At 32.4% G+C, this 22,627-nt stretch overlaps 2 protein-coding genes across 2 annotated transcripts; both read left to right on the top strand.

The window, feature by feature from the left end:
- The first annotated feature begins 32 nt into the window (after window positions 1-32).
- LOC139528762 (tRNA-specific adenosine deaminase 2-like) lies at window positions 33-7,154 on the top strand. The gene is made up of 3 exons (XM_071324956.1): window positions 33-74; window positions 400-486; window positions 6,507-7,154. Exon 3 carries the CDS (start codon window positions 6,520-6,522, stop codon window positions 7,042-7,044), a length of 525 nt encoding a protein of 174 aa, XP_071181057.1. The 5' UTR covers window positions 33-74; window positions 400-486; window positions 6,507-6,519; the 3' UTR covers window positions 7,045-7,154.
- On the top strand, window positions 553-19,572 carry LOC139528754 (uncharacterized). The gene is made up of 10 exons (XM_071324937.1): window positions 553-685; window positions 7,161-7,552; window positions 8,673-8,898; window positions 10,335-10,505; window positions 11,132-11,291; window positions 12,306-12,436; window positions 12,956-13,063; window positions 13,926-14,073; window positions 17,150-18,177; window positions 18,860-19,572. Exons 2-9 carry the CDS (start codon window positions 7,302-7,304, stop codon window positions 17,278-17,280), a joined length of 1,326 nt encoding a protein of 441 aa, XP_071181038.1. The 5' UTR covers window positions 553-685; window positions 7,161-7,301; the 3' UTR covers window positions 17,281-18,177; window positions 18,860-19,572.
- Window positions 19,573-22,627: the final 3,055 nt, after the last annotated feature.

The following is a 22,627-nucleotide window of genomic DNA, read 5'->3' on the forward strand; positions in this document are numbered from 1 at the left end:
GAACGTCACTTCCTGAAATTTCAAAGTCATAATCTAGGACGATATAGTTTCCTTTGCCGGGATCTCACGCTGACGTCTTCAGAAGTTAAAAACTCAGTTCCACACAAAAGAGGAATCCCAAATTATAAACATAAGAAAGGTACCATAACATTTATCAGAACACGAAGGAATATCACAGATAATAATGAGGAGGAGGAAAAAGACTTTGAAGCCTTTTCAGGTTCAGGTCAAATGTTAAGGAAGAAAGAAAGGAAATGAAAGCTTTATTTTTGTATGACTTGGGACTTTTGAACTGGCCATAAGATGTGCAGAGGACATTTATTTATTTTTTTTGTTAGAAAGAACTGTTGAACCTCCTATACAAATTTTCTTTGTCTTGCAATTAACTGTGAATTAACTGTCTTCTATCGGATTTTGGACGCTTCTTCAACATCGTTTCAATACTAGTCAATAGAGTAAGACACAAGAAACAAGCTTTTCTTTTAGGTATTTATAATCTTTGTCAATTTCACAATGTTATCTGACGCAAGGCTCCTTCAAATTTCTACTGCCGAACTGGTTTTACCAGGATATCTCAGATGACCCTAATGATTTAAAAGGCATTATATACACAATCCTGATGGTAAATCTTAGATCCTCTTGTGTACGTACCTGCAAAGAGGACTCACTTAATCTCTTCACTCAGGTATATATATAGTTAATAGTTATGTTTGAAATCATGTAATTTGGTTGCACATCTTGAATACACCCTATCGCTACATGTATTTTGAAATCTGCTCAGGTTGAACCCAGAATTTGTGCCGGTTGAGGCATCATATATTTTGTATTATGATGCAAAATTTTACTGGAACCTTTGTGATGTCCTGCAATAATAGCAGACAAATAGCGATAATGTGTATACATAAGCATTGATAAGATAAGATATCTATACTATTAAACGAGAATAGCTCATTTTGTGTGTCGCTTCTCTTCCTTCCACAATAAATTAATCATCATGCCTCTGTGTCCTAAAGGTACCATGTATTGTCGCATTTGTCATCCATTCTTATGATTATTCAGTTTGGGTTATTTTGGGAGAAAAACGAAAAAAACTGCGTCCGGAAATTTTTCCGTCATTGGACGAAATTTAAGGTATCCGGTCGTTCCGGCCCCAAACCGATCCGGCCCCAAGTCAATCCGGCCCAAAGTCGATCCGGCCCAAGTCGATCCGGCCCACGTCGATCCGGCCCCAAGTCGATCCGGCCCCATAATAAAATAAGAAATAACTATATTGATCTTGGAGGAATTTGTGACACAGTATAAATGGAATTTGCAAAAAGTGTCCAATGATGGATGACAACAGGTATTAAGTGAAGTATTGGAGTACCAGTTAAAGAACTATTTTAAATCGATACGAAAATGATTGTTATTGTGTCGTTGGTTGTATAGCAGCTTCAACATATTTTAAAATATGAAGTTATTTTCCATGATAACTTTAACTCATGGCGATTTCATTTTCTTTTTTTTTCATACACAGAATATCTAAATAAATATTTAGTCCACTGGAACCTATTAAATTTAACTCATCATAATGACTTGATTAATCAAATCATTAGTCTATAATTGGTTTGTTTATTCAACAATTGTCTGATGATTGTGAACTAAGGTGATGCCACTTGTAATCACTTAATTAAATCAAATCCTGATTAATTGATGTTCTGGTTAAGGTTGGTGTATATAATAATTATAAATTGTATTTTTTTCAGGTAACATCACAGGCTTCTATTTACTTGTTGTTTTTTTTTATAATATCAACGAGGTCTTTAAAGATTGATATTTTGTTTGGTGTATATAATAATAACCTATAATGGTTTACTTTTATAAACTGTTATTTGGATGGAGAGTTTTCTCATTGGCAATCACACCACATCTTCCTATATCGATATATTTTTCATAAATTTGACAGTATTTTGAATAGTTGTGTGTAGAAAAAACACAAGTTATATGAGTATCCATTATTCTTTATTGCAAGAAAATAACAAAACAATGACACTGAATGCACGTTTTCACACTCTAAAATAAAATATCAGCACTACTAAAATATAACAATAACATCATACATACTAACTATCTCTGACACTCACATAAATACACATAACCTTTTAATAAATCATTTACACTAACAGTTTTACACTGTCACTTACCTAAAGGAATTGTTTTAATATAATTATACCCAATAATCTTGAAAACTTGTAATAAAAACATAATCAACCTAGTTGTTTTATACTCATCTGAAGAATTTTTTTTTTTTACCGTACACCTTTAACATTGTAATAAAAATCATAAACATTTATGAATTACTTTAATATATATCTTTATTTTTATTCCTTATAAATATATTTTTTTATTGGGGCCGGATCGACTTTACATTTGGGCCGGATCGACGTGGGGCCGGATCGACGTGGGACGGATCGACTTGGGCCGGATCGACGTGGGGCCGGATCGACGCGAAAGCAAATTTAAAGTCAGACTAGACATCTGGTTTTTGTTTTTTCTGTACTTTGTACATACCAAGGATTATGAATAACGTTGATTTGCTATCTGCTATCATTTTCAAGTTTACTATCCACGACAGTAACTGGGTTTATTAAATAGAGAGGGTCTATATATTATGTCAATGACTGCTGTGGATCGATTAGTAAATTGAGAGTTGATATAGTAAAAAGCAAATACACTTTATTTATAGTAATGTATGTTCATAATATACACATAAACGCTAACATTATTTAAATCAATTAAAAAAAATTATAAGAGTTTTGGAGGAAAAAAATTAGGAGTCGGGCTAAAAAAACAATTGTCCTGTCCCAAAGTACTTATAACTTTTATTATCTTTCCTGAAATTCTCCAGTCATTATTTTTTTTACTAACATTCATCCTACAAAACTTTACATACTTTCAACCATGTTCTGGATGCCCGCGATTTCGCGGGTGTGTTCTAGCATTTATCATCCTTGTTTAAAGTATTTCAGTTTTGGTTATTTTTGGAGGAAAACGAAAATATAGGCGTCCATATATTTAACTGGGGTGACTTTTAATATATTAGTGACCGATTTATATAGTACTTAGGGTATATATATATATATATATATATATGTTTGTTCATAGTATACAGAAAAACAGAGAGAATAAAAATCAGTATTTGGAAAAAATAGGGAAGGCAAAAAAAAATGTGCCCAGTCCCCAAGTTCCTTCGAATTTTGATACCTCTCCTGGAATTCTCCAGTTATAATTTATTTTACAGTTTATATACGCTCTATTTCCCTGCGATTTCGCGGGTGTGTTCTAGTATTTATTTAAAATAAGAGGAATTTATTAACCATTTTTGGACCCTGAGGGACATAATATTAATGGTATCGGGTCTGCTCGCTCTGTAAACACATTTGCATCTGTCCTAAAAAGGGGGTGGGGGCTCCAGTCATGCTTCAGTGATTCCCTATATAATCAACCAATTTTTTCCCATGAAGGGGAATCACAGAAGCATGACTGGATAAGTAAGATATCTCTGTTTCTAGTGCTAAACCATATTGTCACATCTGGTGCATTTTTTTTTTATCTTAACTCCCTTAGATGTATGCACATTCTCATTTTATTAAATGATCAATGCGTTTCTTATCAATTTCAATTCAAACATTGGATATAAGTATAATTATTTTAAAAGATTTTTAAAATATAATTATTTTTTTTGTCCTAACATTCCTAAGGCATACTTAATCATTTAATTGCAATCCTTTAATGATTCTCTGTTCACTTTGTATTCAATTCACATTGTTTTATCTTCTATATTTGCAGGGTCACCGCATTAAAAATATACTAGTTTAGATAATTTTTTAAAATACGTATTCTTTATAAAATATTAAAATTCTATTAAGTTTAAATATGTCATGTATGTAACTTAATTTGTTTATTAAAACAAAAATAATATGGATAAAAGGTAAAACTTGTATTAACACTGTACAGATCATACTGCCATGAGCTTAAAATATTTTAAAATTCAAAAAAATGGATTGTCAGTTTTCCTATTGAAGGTCGTGGTTTTCTTGGGGCACTCCAGCTTCCTCCACCAATAAAAACTGGCTGCCAAAATGGCCTAAATAAGGTGCTTAAAAACACCCAAAATCAAATCAAAATCAAATCACATGTACAATTCTTGCTAGATTTAAAAAAAACTTATATCCTAGGTTCATATCACCAATTTCTTGGACAAAATGGAAAATCAGTGCAAATCAACATTTTGATAAATTAAAAAGAGTTCTGCCCCTAAGGAATGTTTATTATATCAGAAAATGCATTGCATTTGCTCTATATAGCCTTTATTCTCAAAGATATTTATAAAATCTTTAAAACCAAAACAACAGTATTTTTAAATAGTTGGACAGATAAAAATGTACAAATAGGCCAGGGGGACATGTATCAGAAAATTGCTCTGGTCTGAGAATACCAATATGGAATCTGTTAGCTTAAAAAAAAATTTCTCTAAAGGTCAAGACTTTGGCGTGCCTATTATTTTGTGTTTTTTCAATTTTTGGAAAGATTAGAACTTGTTCTAAATCTTTACTTACTTAGGCACCAGCCTCCCTAACAACAGGACAGGTTAGCTACTGTTACTAAATGTATTCACACTGAAATATAGTTCTCTATGGTTCTGATGTATGTGCACATAATACACATATAAACTGAAAAAAACTGGGTATATTATTGGAGCAGTTCATTCAAGAATGTATGTCATTAAGGTGTGTTGATGTGCAGGCTTTTAAAAAACATTTTGATTAGGTAACTGGGTATTTATTCAACTAGTATGATTGACAACTGTCATTATCACTAAACAATCAGAGACAAGGTGAACCTTTAATTACAATGCCCCACCTCCTAAACTGCCAATCAAATTGACCACATTACCTATCAACCTCAGTCTTGCATAATTATACAGACCACTCAGTATAATTCTTAATACACAAGTATTTGACCTCTTAATTGAATACACAAATGTGTATATTAGATGTTTGATATTTATAAGGATGATAGATTTATTTATTGCCAATTACTTTTGATCGACATTACATAAAGTGATTCTGTAAATTATATCTGAAAGATAAATGATTAATGGATTAACAAGATCTTAAAAAAAATGAAATATGAATATAAATATGAATAAATAAAAGGTATTCAAGTAAGGCCTATAATTTACTTGATAAATTTCCAATATTCATCTGTAATTAATCAACAATTAAATTAGTACACTTTTTTTATTAGGAATTGGCTTGAAACAGTTTAAAAATTTTAAAACTTTTAATTATAACAAACCATTGTTTATTAGTTTATTTCCCATCAATCATTATGTCTATTTTTGTCATTTGAATTTTTATTAGAAGTGAATATATATTTTTGCAATCAAGAAAGAATCCACATTTTAATAAGATAAGTTTTTTAATTGGTTTACGTTGAAAACATACATTTTCAATGCCCTGTGTTGAAAAATACTTTAAAAATTGATAAAAAGGCACTCTAAAACTCTTCAATGCCCTATAACCTCTGTTTCAACTTACAAAATGCCCCATAACAACATTTTTCAATTTTTTTTTTGACACTTTAAAGTTTTAAGCTGTTGGTCCAGATTTATGTCTTACAAGGATAGTTGGTTACATTTACTAAAAGAATTTTTGCATTTTTTTGTGTTTTTGAAACATGTTCAGAACCGGCAACATAATTTCGATAAGATATAAACTGCAGTTTAAATAAAATTGTGCAAATTAAGAGACCCATATTATTTAATTTGAGCTAATTTTATCCTCATACTGGAAAAGCAAGTTTCCTTCTAAAGACCTGCTTTATAAATGTTCATTTTTCCCCACCATACCTTAATATGAAATAATTCAAACTACTCTTCTAATCTTTCCATGAGTGATTTCCATCACTTTGATTATATGTTTTCTTTTAGTATGCATTAAAAAGAACACAAAAAAACGAAAAAACATTAATTATATCAGAAAACGCATTGCTTTTGCTCTATAGCCTTTATTTGAAGATGTTTATATAATGTTTAGAACCAAAACAACAGTATTTTTAGTTGGACAGATAAAATAATGTGCAATGGGGGACATTGAAAAAATCTGTTCTTTTATTCATATTCATTGAAATAATATGTGGACCAATTTTCTTATCCTATGCCAGGGAGCTCATTATATCAGAAAATTGCTCTGGTCTCAGAATTCCCATAGGGAATCCCGTAGCTTGAAATGATTTTTTTTGTTCTCAAGGTCAAAACTTTGGGATGCTGATTCCAGTGGAGGGGCATTGGCAATTTGTTTAAATTTTGTGATTAGGTTAGTTGATATTTAATATGCAGATTATTATTATTGGTGTATTAGCATTGATATAAAATTCTCTTGTTGAGACCTCGAGTTGTCTCATTGGCATTCTTATTTTTAAATGTTTATCTGATAGTAAAGAAAACAACATAAATTTTACAGCATAGGCAATAGAATGGTAACAATGGATAATGAGCATATTACTTGGATGGAAAGGACATTTGACCTTGCAGAAGAAGCATTAAAATCAGGAGAGGTTCCAGTAGGGTGTTTGCTAGTGTATGATGGGAAGGAAATTGCTGTAGGCAGGAACGAAGTGAATGAAACCAAAAATGCAACAAGACATGCTGAAATAGTTGCCATTGATAAAGTTTTAAAATTCTCTGAAGAAAATAAATTGGATTCAAAAGCAGTTTTTAGACAGTGTGTTCTATACGTAACAGTTGAACCCTGTATTATGTGTGCTGGAGCACTTAGACAAGTAGAAATCCCCTTAGTAATTTATGGATGTGCTAATGATAGATTTGGTGGATGTGGATCCATTTTGCCAGTTCATAGTGCAGAGTTACCTTCCCTTGGACCATCATTACAGTGCATAAGTAATGTGATGGCTGAACGGGCAATACAGTTACTCAAAGATTTTTACAAGGGGGAAAATCTGAATGCCCCAGAAAATAAACGTAAAGTTAAAAACAGTTAAACAATAAAGTACATGTAGATTAACATAAATAACAAAAGACATATGTGTGTGCTAGTTTGCTGTAAATGCAGTTTATTATATTTTAAAAGTATTGAATATTTGTTTTCTATTTGTAGACAATTAAGAGGAGAAATCCTTCCTAATCTGATTTTTAAATGTTTGATCCATGTACATTTGACATAACATTAGTATGAAACAAGGTGTCAGGGATATTTTATACATTTGATGACATAATTGAAGAAGAATAGTGTGTAGAAATGGCTTTAAGAGCAGTTAGACAGCTAGTTAGCAGAGGAAAGACTAACTTAGCTAAAATAAATGACATTACAAATCCAACATCGACAGAAAAACGTGAAAGATTAGTTATTCTAGGAACAGGTTGGGGCAGCTACAGTGTATTGAAGACAATAGACAAAAACAAATTTGATGTGATAGTCGTCAGTCCGAGGAACCACTTCCTGTTTACACCATTGTTATGTAGTACAACTGTGGGGACTCTAGAATTTAGGTGAGTTTTAACAATGTCTTATAGTTTGATGTATACAATTATTTATCAGAAGGGAGATAACCACACATTTATACATTTAAAATACAATTTTCGCATCAGGTTCACACTTCAACAAATTGATTAAAATTCTTTGCTGCTGAAAACATACACAATCATTTACTGGGATTTAATATTTTGTAGTTATCAATATGCAGATTTTGGAGAAAAAAAAATGCATTTTAGTTGATACTTTTTTATACTGTTATTGCTTGATTTCTTAATAAAATTGAGAAAGGAAATGGTGAGTATGTCAAAGCGACAACCACCCGACCATAGAGCAAACAACAGCCGAAGGCAACCAATGGGTCTTCAATGTAGCGAGAATTCCCGCACCCGTAGGTGTCCTTCAGCTGGCCCCTAAAATATGCATAATAGTACAGTGATAATGGACGTCATACTAAACTCCGAATTATACACAAGAAACTAAAATTTAAAATCATACAAGACTAACAAAGGCCAGAGGCTCCTGACTTGGGACAGGCGCAAAATTGCGGCGGGGTTAAACATGTTTATGAGATCTCAACCCTCCCCCTATACCTCTAGCCAATGTAGAAAAGTAAAAGAATAACAATACGCACATTAAAATTCAGTTCAAGAGAAGTCCGAGTCTGATGTCAAAAGATGTAACAAAAGAAAATAAATAAAATGACAATAATACATAAATAACAACAGACTACTAGCAGTTAACTGACATGCCAGCTCCAGACCTCAATTAAACTGATTGAAAGATTATGTCTTCATCATATGAATATCAGGTACAATCCCTCCCGTTAGGGAGCTACTTGCCAACATATAACTAATTCCTGAATATATATTGAAAAATGGAACAATTAAGGTCAATAATACCAGTGTCTTAGACATGTTAACTGAAAAAAACCCAGTTTGATAGAAGAAACATTATCACAATAAAAAGTCCAAGTCTTAAAACTTAGACTCATCATATCTTGGATGAAATATGAAACAAAAAATGGATTTTATACACAATCATTGACAATAAGCATGATAAGATTATAATTTATGTAAAGCTAACTAAATTCCAAGTCTTTCTGTTAATCTAGTTAATGTCCTGTTATCATTTCAGATCTGTGATAGAACCTGTCCGGAACACAATATTTCGTCAGCCTGATCATTTCCACTTATCATTTGCTACAAAACTAGATATTGAAAATAAAAAAATACATTGTGAAAGTGTATTGAAATCTGAGCTTAAATATACCATAGACTTTGATAAATTGGTGATTGGTGTAGGAGCTTTGAGTAATACATTTAATGTGCCTGGTGTTCAAGAACATTCATTCTTTCTCAAGGTAAGACTGTTACTTTTAACGTCCCTGGTGTTCAGGAACATTCCTTCTTTCTCAAGGTAAGACTGTTACTTTTAACGTCCCTGGTGTTCAGGAACATTCCTTCTTTCTCAAGGTAAGATTGTGTTACAACCAGTCCAGGATGTCTTTGCCTCATCTGGCCACAGACCACAATTAATTCCTCTATCAGTTCTTTATAACCTTTTGCATCATTAAAAAAATTGCACCATGCACTTTTGTCAAATTTTTTGTGTGTGTAATGTATAGTCCTAGTCAAAATATATATCCAAAATTCAGAAAGATTGCAGCAATCACTTTTACAAATTTAGCCAATACACATCCATACCCCTATTGACCTTTTTGCACTTGGCCTAATCACTCATTCCATATCAAAATCAGTTAAAATACAACATGCAAAAATTTATTTCACCTCTCTTCTTTCATTTCCATCCAAAAAATTTTAAGAAATGAGTGAGGAAGGGAAAGAAAAAAAATTAAGGAAAAATACACTCTAATTAAAAGGAACTATATTCGTGGACAACGAAAAGCGGGGTCATTAATTGTGGTCTTGGGCCATCTGACAAAATATTCAACCCACCTGATAGTTACACTATGTTTGAAAATACCATTGAAAGATAATTATCTGATTAATTACTAATAATATGTACTTTACCTTAACTCACCTGTTACAGATCAGCCCTTGTGGCTGTATTTTACCCCACTTATTCTCTATAAAAAGGTTTTACTGTCCCACATACTGTAATAGGAATTCATCTAAGAATTACTTATGTCTCTCCAAGTCAACACTTTATAAGAAAATAAACCTATAATTTGTTTCCAAAAATTTCTGATTGTATAAAATTAGATATATATGAAAAGAACACTTCCTAAATTTCATGTGTCAACAGTGCTTCTCTGGATTTTTCTTCATCTGGAACGCTCAATACCAAATGTTTGTAAGCCAAGGATGTAAAAGAACAGAAACAGTTGAAGAGCTGTATGACAAAAAAGGACTTCATCTGGAACGCTCAATACCAAATGTATGTAAGCCAAGGATGTAAAAGAACAGAAACAGTTGAAGATCTGTATGACAAAAAAGGACTTCATCTGAAACGCTCAATACCAAATGTTTGTAAGCCAAGGATGTAAAAGAACAGAAACAGTTGAAGAGCTGTATGACAAAAAAGGACTTCATCTGGAACGCTCAATACCAAATGTTTGTAAGCCAAGGATGTAAAAGAACAGAAACAGTTGAAGAGCTGTATGACAAAAAAGGACCTAATAGCCAAATCCATCATAGGTCAACTTAGGAGTTGAAATCTTTGTTCTTTACTGATCGTTTTTGGTTCAGTCAAATTTTAAAAATATTTGATTTTTTTCGAGGAATATTTTTGGAAGGATTAAAATCTTTTTTACGTTTTGATTTTTCTAAATTATAGGAAGTAGCAGATGCCAGGAGAATAAGGAACAGAATATTAAAGAATTTTGAATTATCAGTACAGCCAGGAATAGAAGACTCAGAAGCAAATAGGCTGTTACATACAGTTATAGTAGGAGGGGGACCGACTGGTGTGGAGTTTGGAGCAGAACTTTATGACTTTGTAGAACAGGTACACAAAAGAGGTTACAATCTACACTGGCGGATCCAGAAATTTTCATAAGTGGGGCCCGCTGACTGCCTAAGAGGGGGCCCGCTCCAGTCACGCTTCAGTGATTCCCTATATAAGCAACCAAATTTTTTCCCAAAAAGGGGGGGGGGGGCGGGCCCCCTGCCCCCCTAAATCCACCTTTGATCTATACAATATGCATAATATTTCATGTACATACTATGTAAACTTAAAATCTTGATCTCTGTACAACAGCTGAGCATATGTGAGTTTAACAGGATATGGTCATGTGTAAATGAAATCTGGAAATATGTGTTATTTGGATAAAACATAATAAAAAAAACAAGGAAATATGTTCATAGACATGATAGAAACAAGAAATCAAACTGTAGTTTATAATATTGATGATATCAAAATTTTTGCACAGAACACGAGTAACAAACTAAAAGTCAGTAATTGATAAATAAACATGCATTTTTAGTGAAAGAAAAGTAATTTTATGGCAATTAAATTTATCTATATGGTACTACCATTATTTTATACAAAGGTTATCCACCTGTTATTCCTCAGTTATTTTTCAAGATTTCTAAATTCACACAAGGTTGATTTGAACAATACATGTTTTGTAGGATATCTCCCGTCTGTACAAGCAGAAGAAACATCACGTTAACGTTACACTGGTAGAATCTAACCAGATCCTAGCATCATTTGATGAAAGTCTCAGGAAATATGCAGAGAAAAAGATCAAAGAGAGAGACCGGTTTCAACTGGTCAAGTCAATAGTAACAGGTAAGGTTTCAACTGGTCAAGTCAATAGTAACAGGTAAGGTTTCAACTGGTCAAGTCAATAGTAACAGGTAAGGTTTCAACTGGTCAAGTCAATAGTAACAGGTAAGGTTTCAACTGGTCAAGTCAATAGTAACAGGTAAGATTTCAACTGGTCAAGTCAATAGTAACAGGTAAGGTTTCAACTGGTCAAGTCAATAGTAACAGGTAAGATTTCAACTGGTCCAGTCAATAGTAACAGGTAAGATTTCAACTGGTCCAGTCAATAGTAACAGGTAAGATTTCAACTGGTCCAACTGGTCAAGTCAATAGTAACAGGTAAGGTTTCAACTGGTCAAGTCAATAGTAACAGGTAAGGTTTCAACTGGTCAAGTCAATAGTAACAGGTAAGATTTCAACTGGTCCAGTCAATAGTAACAGGTAAGGTTTCAACTGGTCAAGTCAATAGTAACAGGTAATACAGAGTTATCATTAATGAATATCATGTGGAACATAAATGTTCCAGTACATTAATATTCGTTGTTTACCAATTTGCGTGGATTTCATGGTACAGGGGAATCACAAATTTAAATGTTCAACGAATTACAAATTTTTTTAAGGAATGTTTGCAGACTTTGCAAAAATCTACAACATAAAATATCCATGAATATACAATTTTCCTTAATCCACGAAAGGTGGTACCCATGAAAATAAATGAATTTGCAGTCCATTACAAAAGTCACCAAAAAAATGGAAGTCTGTGTAATAAATTTATAATGTTTTTGAAGTTCACATGTCAGTCAGCAATTTTCAAAGGTCATGTCAACAAGAAATAGGATACTTTGTAACATTTCCGTGCATTCTTGTTTCCAATGGAACTTTTGTAATTTGGATATATGCTTTAGTATGTTAGTTGAGTTGATTAGGTGGGCTTAATTTAGCATCAAATGCTACTTTACGATCTACATACATGATTAAATTTTGATTCAATAAATCTTGTTTTTAAGGTTTGAAAAGAATGAATGTATTTTTTTTTAGAGGTAAAAGAAGATTGTGTTACATTAAGTAATGGAGAGACAATTCCCTGTGGAATGGTCGTATGGAGTGGTGGTATAGCTCCCAGACAGTTTGTTAGAGATTTAGATCTGAAGAAAAATAAACAAGGACAGGTAAAGAAATAAACAGAATGTGAGACACAAAGTTATTAATAAAATAAGTTTGGGCAATCAAATGGGACATCAATCGACAAGGACACAAAAAAAAACCCCAAAAAAAACGAATTGATATCTATTCTGGAGGTCACTATGCAGTCTACAACAATAAACATGTGCCTATGCAATATATTAAGCTCTAAACAGTCTCAAGGTTAAAATATTGTGGATAGATTTAACATAAACTACCATAGATCTGTCATCTACACAACAGTGTCCTAATATCAAGGAAACATTTAGATATAAGGAAAGAGATCTACTAGGTAGGTTTATGACTTGGGACAGGCCTACAGACATGTAATGGGATAAAACTACTTTTTGATCATCTCAACTCTTATTTAATTAACTCAATTTGTTGATTAACAAAAGGTGTGTAAGAGAACACAAATAACAATCAGTACAGGAAAAAATGGGGGCAGTTTAGATATTACTAAAGTCAATATAACACATTGATTTAATGAAAGTTTAAAATTTTAGGTAATGACAGATAAATACCTGCATGTTTTAGGGGATGACAGTAAGAGTGTGTTTGCTATAGGAGACTGTGCTGATGTACAAGACATGCCATTACCATGTACTGCCCAGGTATTGTTGCAAAGTCCTTGAAAACCATTTACCCCAACCCCTAGTAAAAAAGATAAAAATTAAAAACTTATAAAAATACTAGTCATTTGGTGACATGATCTGAATTATGGAGTATAGAACAATGATACAGATAACCTAAAACACAAAGTCAATATAAAAAGACATTAACCCTGGTAGTATTAAATAAGCAAATGTGGAGGGATTGCCAATGAGACAACTCTCCACTACAGGCCCGTAGCCAGGAATTTCCAAAGGGGGGTTCGTTGGCCTCAAAAACTCGACTTTTACAGTCACAATTCGAACAGAACGTTGACTTTAACAGTCATTATTTGTTTTCAAGGGGGGGTTCGTCCGAACCCCCCGAACCCCCCCTGGCTACGGGTATGCACTATATAGACTAAATGACATAGATTAGTTAACAAGCATAGGTCACTGTTAATCCTTTAACAATTGTCAAAACCTACACTGCATAGTCAGCTATAAAAGCCCCAAAAAATTACAAATGTAAAACAAAGCAAACAAGAAAACTAATGATATATGTACAAAACTTTAAAAGAAAAATAAATATGATACATAGCACTGAATTACAGACTTCTGACTTTTTACAATCTCAGCTTTAGATCTGACATCAACAATAAATTATAGAAATAGGCAATTATCAAATTAGAAATGTTTAAGTAGCTCTAATAGATTTTCTAGGTAAAACTGAAATTGATGTAACTTGAAAATCTTTTAATCACATGAGAATGTTTCAGCGCAGACACACTGGAAAAGTAGGTCACAACATGTGATATTTACCTAACTAGTATATCTTGTATAACAATCTATAAATGTTCATAGCTGATGTCGTTTATGATTTTAGGTAGCAGAAAGAGAAGGCAGATACTTAGCTAAGATGTTAAATCATGGTAAAGAATTTGCGGAACCATTTAAATTCCAGAGCATGGGCATGCTGGCTTATATCGGGAAATATCAAGCCCTTACAGATGTTAAGCAAATCAAAATGCAAGGTAGAAAGAAACACTAGCAACAGATTTCAGATTTAGTCAAACTCTTTGAATTTCAAGAAATCTTTTTAGGGATAGCCTCTGTATTGCTATTTTTTTAACTGAATGTTAGTGGTTTTTGTATTTCAGTTCTTTTAAGTACTGGTATCAAATTTTTATGTCAGATTATACAATTTGTTTGGCCAACAGTTGAAGATTCTACAAATACAACAAGTTTGAAACAATATTTGTCCTATTATAACTTTTAACTGTTTTTAGAGAGTAAAGATTGAAAAAAAATAGATATTACCACTATTGATATGGTGTAATGGCAAGGATTATAAATAGACAAATGAAATTGTCATAAATAGATCTTACTTAAAAAAAAATCCTAGTACAAAAACTTAATTGTGGTTTTTAGTATTATAGAATATTTTTGTTTGTTTTCTAAAGTTTGTGTTCTTATATTAGACATTGAAAGTGAAATCATATAAATGTTATATCTGTGTTTTTTGGTGTGTTCCTAGGTTTAACATCATATATAGATCAGCCTGTCTAACAATATTATGACATTTTATTGTGTTCCTAGGTTTCACATCCTGGATAGTATGGAGATCAGCCTATTTAACAATATTATGACTTTTTATTTTGTTCCTAGGTTTTACATCATGGATAGTATGGAGATCAGCCTATCTAACAATATTATGACATTTTATTTTGTTCCTAGGTTTTACATCCTGGATAGTATGGAGATCAGCCTATTTAACAATATTATGACATTTTATTTTGTTCCTAGGTTTCACATCATGGATAGTATGGAGATCAGCCTATCTAACAATATTATGACATTTTATTTTGTTCCTAGGTTTCACATCATGGATAGTATGGAGATCAGCCTGTCTAACAATATTATGACATTATGTTTTGTTCCTAGGTTTTACATCATGGATAGTATGGAGATCAACCTGTCTAACAATATTATGACATTATGTTTTGTTCCTAGGTTTCACATCCTGGATAGTATGGAGATCAGCCTGTCTAACAATATTATGACATTATGTTTTGTTCCTAGGTTTTACATCCTGGATAGTATGGAGATCAACCTGTCTAACAATATTATGACATTATGTTTTGTTCCTAGGTTTCACATCCTGGATAGTATGGAGATCAGCCTATTTAACAATATTATGACATTTTATTTTGTTCCTAGGTTTTACATCCTGGATAGTATGAAGATCAGCCTGTCTAACAATATTATGACATTATGTTTTGTTCCTAGGTTTTACATCCTGGATAGTATGGAGATCAGCCTATCTAACAATATTATGACATTATGTTTTGTTCCTAGGTTTTACATCCTGGATAGTATGGAGATCAACCTGTCTAACAATATTATGACATTTTATTTTGTTCCTAGGTTTCACATCCTGGATAGTATGGAGATCAGCCTATCTAACAATATTATGACATTTTATTTTGTTCCTAGGTTTTACATCCTGGATAGTATGGAGATCAGCCTATCTAACAATATTATGACATTTTATTTTGTTCCTAGGTTTTACATCCTGGATAGTATGGAGATCAGCCTATCTAACAATATTATGACATTATGTTTTGTTCCTAGGTTTTACATCCTGGATAGTATGGAGATCAACCTGTCTAACAATATTATGACATTTTATTTTGTTCCTAGGTTTCACATCATGGATAGTATGGATAGTATGGAGATCAGCCTATCTAACAATATTATGACATTTTATTTTGTTCCTAGGTTTTACATCCTGGATAGTATGGAGATCAGCCTATCTAACAATATTATGACATTTTATTTTGTTCCTAGGTTTTACATCCTGGATAGTATGGAGATCAGCCTATCTAACAATATTATGACATTATGTTTTGTTCCTAGGTTTTACATCCTGGATAGTATGGAGATCAGCCTATCTAACAATATTATGACATTTTATTTTGTTCCTAGGTTTTACATCCTGGATAGTATGGAGATCAACCTGTCTAACAATATTATGACATTTTATTTTGTTCCTAGGTTTCACATCATGGATAGTATGGATAGTATGGAGATCAGCCTATCTAACAATATTATGACATTTTATTTTGTTCCTAGGTTTTACATCATGGATAGTATGGAGATCAGCCTATCTAACAATATTATGACATTATGTTTTGTTCCTAGGTTTTACATCCTGGATAGTATGGAGATCAACCTGTCTAACAATATTATGACATTTTATTTTGTTCCTAGGTTTCACATCATGGATAGTATGGATAGTATGGAGATCAGCCTATCTAACAATATTATGACATTTTATTTTGTTCCTAGGTTTCACATCCTGGATAGTATGGAGATCAGCCTGTCTAACAATATTATGACATTTTATTTTGTTCCTAGGTTTTACATCCTGGATAGTATGGAGATCAGCCTATCTAACAATATTATGACATTTTATTTTGTTCCTAGGTTTTACATCATGGATAGTATGGAGATCAGCCTATCTAACAATATTATGACATTTTATTTTGTTCCTAGGTTTTACATCATGGATAGTATGGAGATCAGCCTATCTAACAATATTATGACATTTTATTTTGTTCCTAGGTTTCACATCATGGATAGTATGGAGATCAGCCTATCTAACAATATTATGACATTTTATTTTGTTCCTAGGTTTTACATCCTGGATAGTATGGAGATCAGCCTATTTAACAATATTATGACATTTTATTTTGTTCCTAGGTTTCACATCCTGGATAGTATGGAGATCAGCCTATCTAACAATATTATGACATTTTATTTTGTTCCTAGGTTTCACATCATGGATAGTATGGAGATCAGCCTATCTAACAATATTATGACATTTTATTTTGTTCCTAGGTTTCACATCATGGATAGTATGGAGATCAGCCTATCTAACAATATTATGACATTTTATTTTGTTCCTAGGTTTCACATCATGGATAGTATGGAGATCAGCCTATCTAACAATATTATGACATTTTATTTTGTTCCTAGGTTTTACATCCTGGATAGTATGGAGATCAACCTGTCTAACAATATTATGACATTTTATTTTGTTCCTAGGTTTTACATCCTGGATAGTATGGAGATCAGCTTATTTAACAAGGTTAGGAAGTTGGAGACTAAGAATGCAGGTTCCAATAGACTGGCTTAAAACATTAATATATGGTAGAGATATATCTAGATTTGATTAAAATCTATAGACTGGCTTAAAACATTAATATATGGTAGAGATATATCTAGATTTGATTAAAATCTACACACAAGCTGTTAATTTGCATTAGATTTGAATAGAACATGTATAAATGGCTTATATTTTTAAAACCGACCGTGCAAGGGCTGTATATCCAGTCAAGGTCGTTAAAAACTTTCATTTGTGTATTTTTAATGCTTTTATGTAGAATTTTGTTAGATTTAAATGATACTAATGACTGTTTTTTACCTCACCTGGCCCAAAGTTATTGTCATTATCATTGTCTGTCTTCACCTTAAGTTTTTGTAAAATAATTTGTCTCTGAAACTATACCAATTTCAACTTAACCATTCCTGAATGATCCTGATGGTATCACGTATAAAGTTTTGTTTTTGTTCCTTTTGGTAAAATGTGTTTATTGTCTAATACCGTAAAACCAATAATAATTAGAAAAAATCTTACATAGACAAAAATGCACAGAATTTCACTATCTATCTCCTTTCTGTCTACAATTACCAGGTATCTTTTTTAGAAGTTATTGCTGTTAAATTGTCATTCTTCACTAAATTCTATGTTGTTGCCTATTATCTTGAAAACTATAATGAATACATAAATAGAAATGATGAACAGCAAAATGAATCACCATTTCAAGATCTGCAAGTACTGGTATGTCAATATGACTGAAACTATTGGACCAATTTTTGCCTTTAAATTAATATATTTTTGACTAATGCAATTTTTTGTCTATAGTTGTAAAAATACAAGTGAGCAATTCAGGCTCTTTGGAGCCTCTTGTTAAATGCTGTTTTACCTGTGCTGTTAACTTATCGTAATTTAGTAATTATATTGTTGAATTTTTACCTGATTATTGTTAAAAGTATTCAGTTGTTCAGTTTTTGTCGAGCCTGCAACTTTTGTTGCAGAAAGCTCGACATAGGGATAGTGATCTGGCGGCAGCGGCTTTAGCTAACTTCTTAAAAGCTTTATATTTTAGAAGGTGGAAGACCTGGATGCTTCATACTTTGTATATAGATGCCTCATGTTACGAAGTTTCCGTCAGTCACATGTCCAATGTCCTTGATCTCATTTTCATGGTTCAGTGACCACTTGAAAAAAAAAGTTCAGATTTTTTGTAATGTTGAATTCTCTCTTATTATAAGTAATAGGATAACTATATTTGATATGTGCATACCTTGCAAGGTCCTCATGTCGGTCAGAAAGTTTTCACTTGACCTCATTTCATGGATCAGTGAACAAGGTTAAGTTTTGGTGGTCAAGTCAATATCTCAGATAATATAAGCAATAGGGCTAGTATATTCGGTGTATGGAAGGACTGTAAGGTGTACATGTCAGGTGTCATCTGACCTTGACCTCATTTTCATGGTTCAGTGGTTATAGTTAAATTGTTGTGTTTTGGTCTGTTTTTCTCATACTATATGCAATAGGTCTACTATATTTGTTGTATGGAATGATTGTAAGGTGTACATGTCTAGGGGGCAGATGTCATGTGACCTTGACCTCATTTTCATGGTTCAGTGGTCAAAGTTAAGTTTTTGTGTTTTGGTCTATTTTTCTTAAAGTATAAGTAATAGATTAGGTCAACTATATATGTTGTGTAGAAGCATTGTTAGCTGTACATGTCTGCCTGGCATGGTTCATCTGACCTTGACCTCATTTTCAAGGTTCATTGGTCTTTGTTTAGTTATCTTGGTTAATGTTAAGTTTATGTGACAGTTGTTATAAAGCTTAGCTTTATACTTAGGACTATCAACATAATATCAATGATTAGTATAGAAGGCAAGACATTTCAGCATGACTGCACTCTTGTATATTTTTGATAGTATGAAAGGTTACAATTAACAAAATTGATAAACTGGATAGGAAATAGTGCCATAAATTAATGATATAAATTGTAATGGGAGCCGGTGTGCATTTTATTCATGCTTTTAAAAAAGATGTACATTATGTTAACTTAAATGAACATGGACAGGTATTATTTTTTATGATAGATCTTATATTTGCTTCTTTGTAGTTTACTAATAAAGATTTAAGTTTTGTTGGCATTAATTTAACAGTTAAGTTTGTGGCAGCTATTTAAATATTGAGAAAAAAAAAATCTTTTTTTTCAACCAAATGATTTCCTTGTTACAGTATAGGCCATTCTGACTGGCAGTTGCTAGTGTAATTGTCTCAATGATTGTTTAAATTGTACATTGTATTTATTAGAATTTCACAGAGACCTATCTCTTATATACATTTGTAATATGTAAATAAAAATATAATTTAATGTATATTTCTATTTTATTGTTTGGGTAACATATTGGTTTTATTCTTGAAACAAGAAGCTTCATTTTGTTTCATGACTATAGTCAGTTACATACATCCATTGGTGTTCAGTCATAAACTTAGTTCATGAAATAGTAGTTATTTTCATGTAACGAGGTGAGTTCTGTTTAAGGGATGTAGTGTTATATTGAAGATTGATGTCTCTACACTAAATCCTTTGGATGTTGGATGTGTACGGATTGATAGTTTAGTCTTAGATGCATGATTTTTTTTATTAGTTGTTAGTGGCTTTGAACTAGCTGTCAGATAACTGGGAGTACTCTCAGATCTGTTCATTGTGTCTTTTTGTGTCGGGATCCACTTGTATTTTTGTCCATCTGATGAGTTAAGCCTTTTTCAACTGATTTTTATAGTTCGTTCTTATGTTGTACTGTTATATCACTGTCCCAGGTTAGGGGGAGGGTTGGGATCCCGCTAACATGTTTAACCCCGCCACATTATTTATGTATGTGCCTGTCCCAAGTCAGGAGCCTGTAATTCAGTGGTTGTCGTTTGTTTATGTGTTACATATTTGTTTTTCGTTAATTTTTTTATATAATTAAGGCCGTTAGTTTTCTCGTTTGAATTGTTTTATACATTGTCTTATTGGGGCCTTTTATAGCGGACTATGCGGTATGGGCTTTACTCATTGTTGAAGGCCATGCCGTGACCTATAGTTGTTAATGTCTGTTTAATTTTGTCTCTTGTGGACAGTTGTCTCATTGGCAATCATACCACATCTTCTTTTTTATATATTGTTTATGGTCCTGAATGGTGCCATGATTTATATTTTTCTTGCTTTTATGGCTTATTATCTTGCCTGTGTCAAAAGAAGAATAATGCAAGATAATAGGATGATAAAGCAGTGGAAGCTATTTGTATAAATCTTTATATTTCAGAATGCAGAAGACAAGAGAATAAATACCTTGTTATGAAGTCTTAGTCCTGCACATGTCCATTTTCCTCATGGTTCAGTAACTGTTTCTCTTTGTATCAATTGAATTTCTCACTTATTATGAGTAATAGTATAACTATATTTGGGTTAACCTGGCCTTTGTCTGATTTCATGGATCATTGATCAAAGTTAATTTTTTTAGGTCAAAGATGAATCTCACACCATACACAATAGGTCAACCAAAGGAGTAGGTCCAGTAAGACCCCTTTTTGGCTCCAAAATATAGCAGTTTTACAAAATTGGTAAAATGTAAACTTTTAGTTATTTATTGGAAAGGAGAATGCTTCTGCTACATAAATATGTGCTGTTTTTTGACAATACAATGCACATATATCGGGTATTATCATCATTAAGTCATGCTAAATAACTGAAACCTTTACAATTTTAGCATTTTAGTCTTAAATGAAAGTGGCCGCATTTGTGTTTATTCTTAATATTGAAATGTAAGTTGTATTTGATGATAATACATAACATAAATAAAGGTTGAGCATTAACACGGATGCGGCCATCTCCATTTTTGACAAAAACCATCTGAAAAGTGCCTTTCTTTGGGCATATTTGATAGATTTTTCATATTTAAGCTTGAATCAGAGCGTTTTTAATGAAGAAATCATTTAAAATCATTCACATCAACTAATTGAATCAACTGAAAAGTGTCCAAAATCTTTCGTCAGATGAACCTGAAATTTGAGGCCAAAATCGACCCTTACCAGACCTACTCCTTTGGTGTTAGGAAATAATGTCAAGTGAACATGTCTTTCAGACAGGGTTCATGTGAACATGACCTTTTTTCATGGTTCAGTATTTGTGGTAATGTTCATATTTCTGATTTTTTATCAATAGGTCAAATATGTTTGGCATATGAAATGGTATTGTAATGTGCAAATGTCTGTATGGCAGATTTGATCTTTCCTTCACCTCAGCAAAACCAATCTTGGAATTTAGTAGTCTACACAAAAATCTTATCCTAGTCTGAAGGCCTATATATATATTGTGACACTTTTCTTGTGTCTAAGAAAGTTTTGCAAATACTATTTTATAAATCTAGAGAATAGGACTAGTGGCTATTGGTGTAGACTGATTCAGACTTATTTGGCTGTGCTGGATAGGAAATCAGAGCCGTTGACAAACTAATTAAGCGGGTTGAATTGAAAACTTTGTGTGACATCGCCATACTCCCCTGACGCATAAAAACTTGGCTTTCACAATACAAGTTGCTACCTATGTCACAACTTCCTAGTCATTTCAGCAATCACATAAAATGAATAAAAGGAGAAGCATGGTATATATCAATGAGACAACTAACAAGACTTAAAACAAAAGATATGGTCTAGTATGGTACAGATTCCTTGCAATCATAATGATAGTCACAGTAAGTCACTGTGAATTCAATTATTTTCGTGGGTACCAGTTTTTTGTTGATTGAGGAAAACTAGCTTTTTGTGAATTTTATATTTTTTGGTTTGGCCAATGTCTCCATGCAGGTCTATATATATAGAGGTTGTAATTTGTTAAACATTTAAATTTGTGGTTCACCGAAACCCATGAAATCCAAAAATATTAATGTCCAAGGAATAATAAGTAATCTACAGTATCCAAGAATAGGTAAGGGAAGTGTAAACCATTCACTGACCATTAAATGATTGACCTCGGGCAACTACAAGCTCTTATGCACAATACAGTTTTGTTTGCAAATGACCGGTGCAATAGACCAGTTCAGAGTTCTTTTTGATAAATGAGCAATGTCACAAGGTCAAGCAGTGTATATGACATCGATCACTGAAAAGTCAACTCTTTATACATACTTGAATGGTTTAAATGGTTTTACACCAGTCATTTTTGGGGTCCTTTATAGCTTGCTGTTTTGTTTGAGCCAAGGCTCTGTGTTGAAAACCGATTTTTTTTTTTCACCTATAATGATTTTTCTTTTAAAAATTGTGACTGGGATGAAAAATTGTCTCATTGGCACTCATACAACATCTTATATCTATTGGCTTATCACTATAAGGAATGAATGATCCAAAATGTACACAGCCTTGGCAATTTAACTGGAGTGATTAGTTTCACT

The sequence above is a fragment of the Mytilus edulis genome, chromosome 6 (assembly GCF_963676685.1).
Source record: "Mytilus edulis chromosome 6, xbMytEdul2.2, whole genome shotgun sequence".
Classification (NCBI taxonomy): domain Eukaryota; kingdom Metazoa; phylum Mollusca; class Bivalvia; order Mytilida; family Mytilidae; genus Mytilus; species Mytilus edulis.

What these genes read in the sequence shown, in the direction of transcription:
- LOC139528762 (XM_071324956.1), top strand. Translation starts at nt 6,520, where the DNA reads ATGGTAACAATGGATAATGAGCATATTACTTGGATGGAAAGGACATTT.
- LOC139528754 (XM_071324937.1), top strand. Translation starts at nt 7,302, where the DNA reads ATGGCTTTAAGAGCAGTTAGACAGCTAGTTAGCAGAGGAAAGACTAAC. An exon ending in GTGGGGACTCTAGAATTTAG is followed by an intron (nt 7,553 to 8,672) that starts GTGAGTTTTAAC and finishes TTATCATTTCAG; the next exon opens with ATCTGTGATAGAACCTGTCC. An exon ending in TAAGCAAATCAAAATGCAAG is followed by an intron (nt 14,074 to 17,149) that starts GTAGAAAGAAAC and finishes TTTTGTTCCTAG; the next exon opens with GTTTTACATCCTGGATAGTA.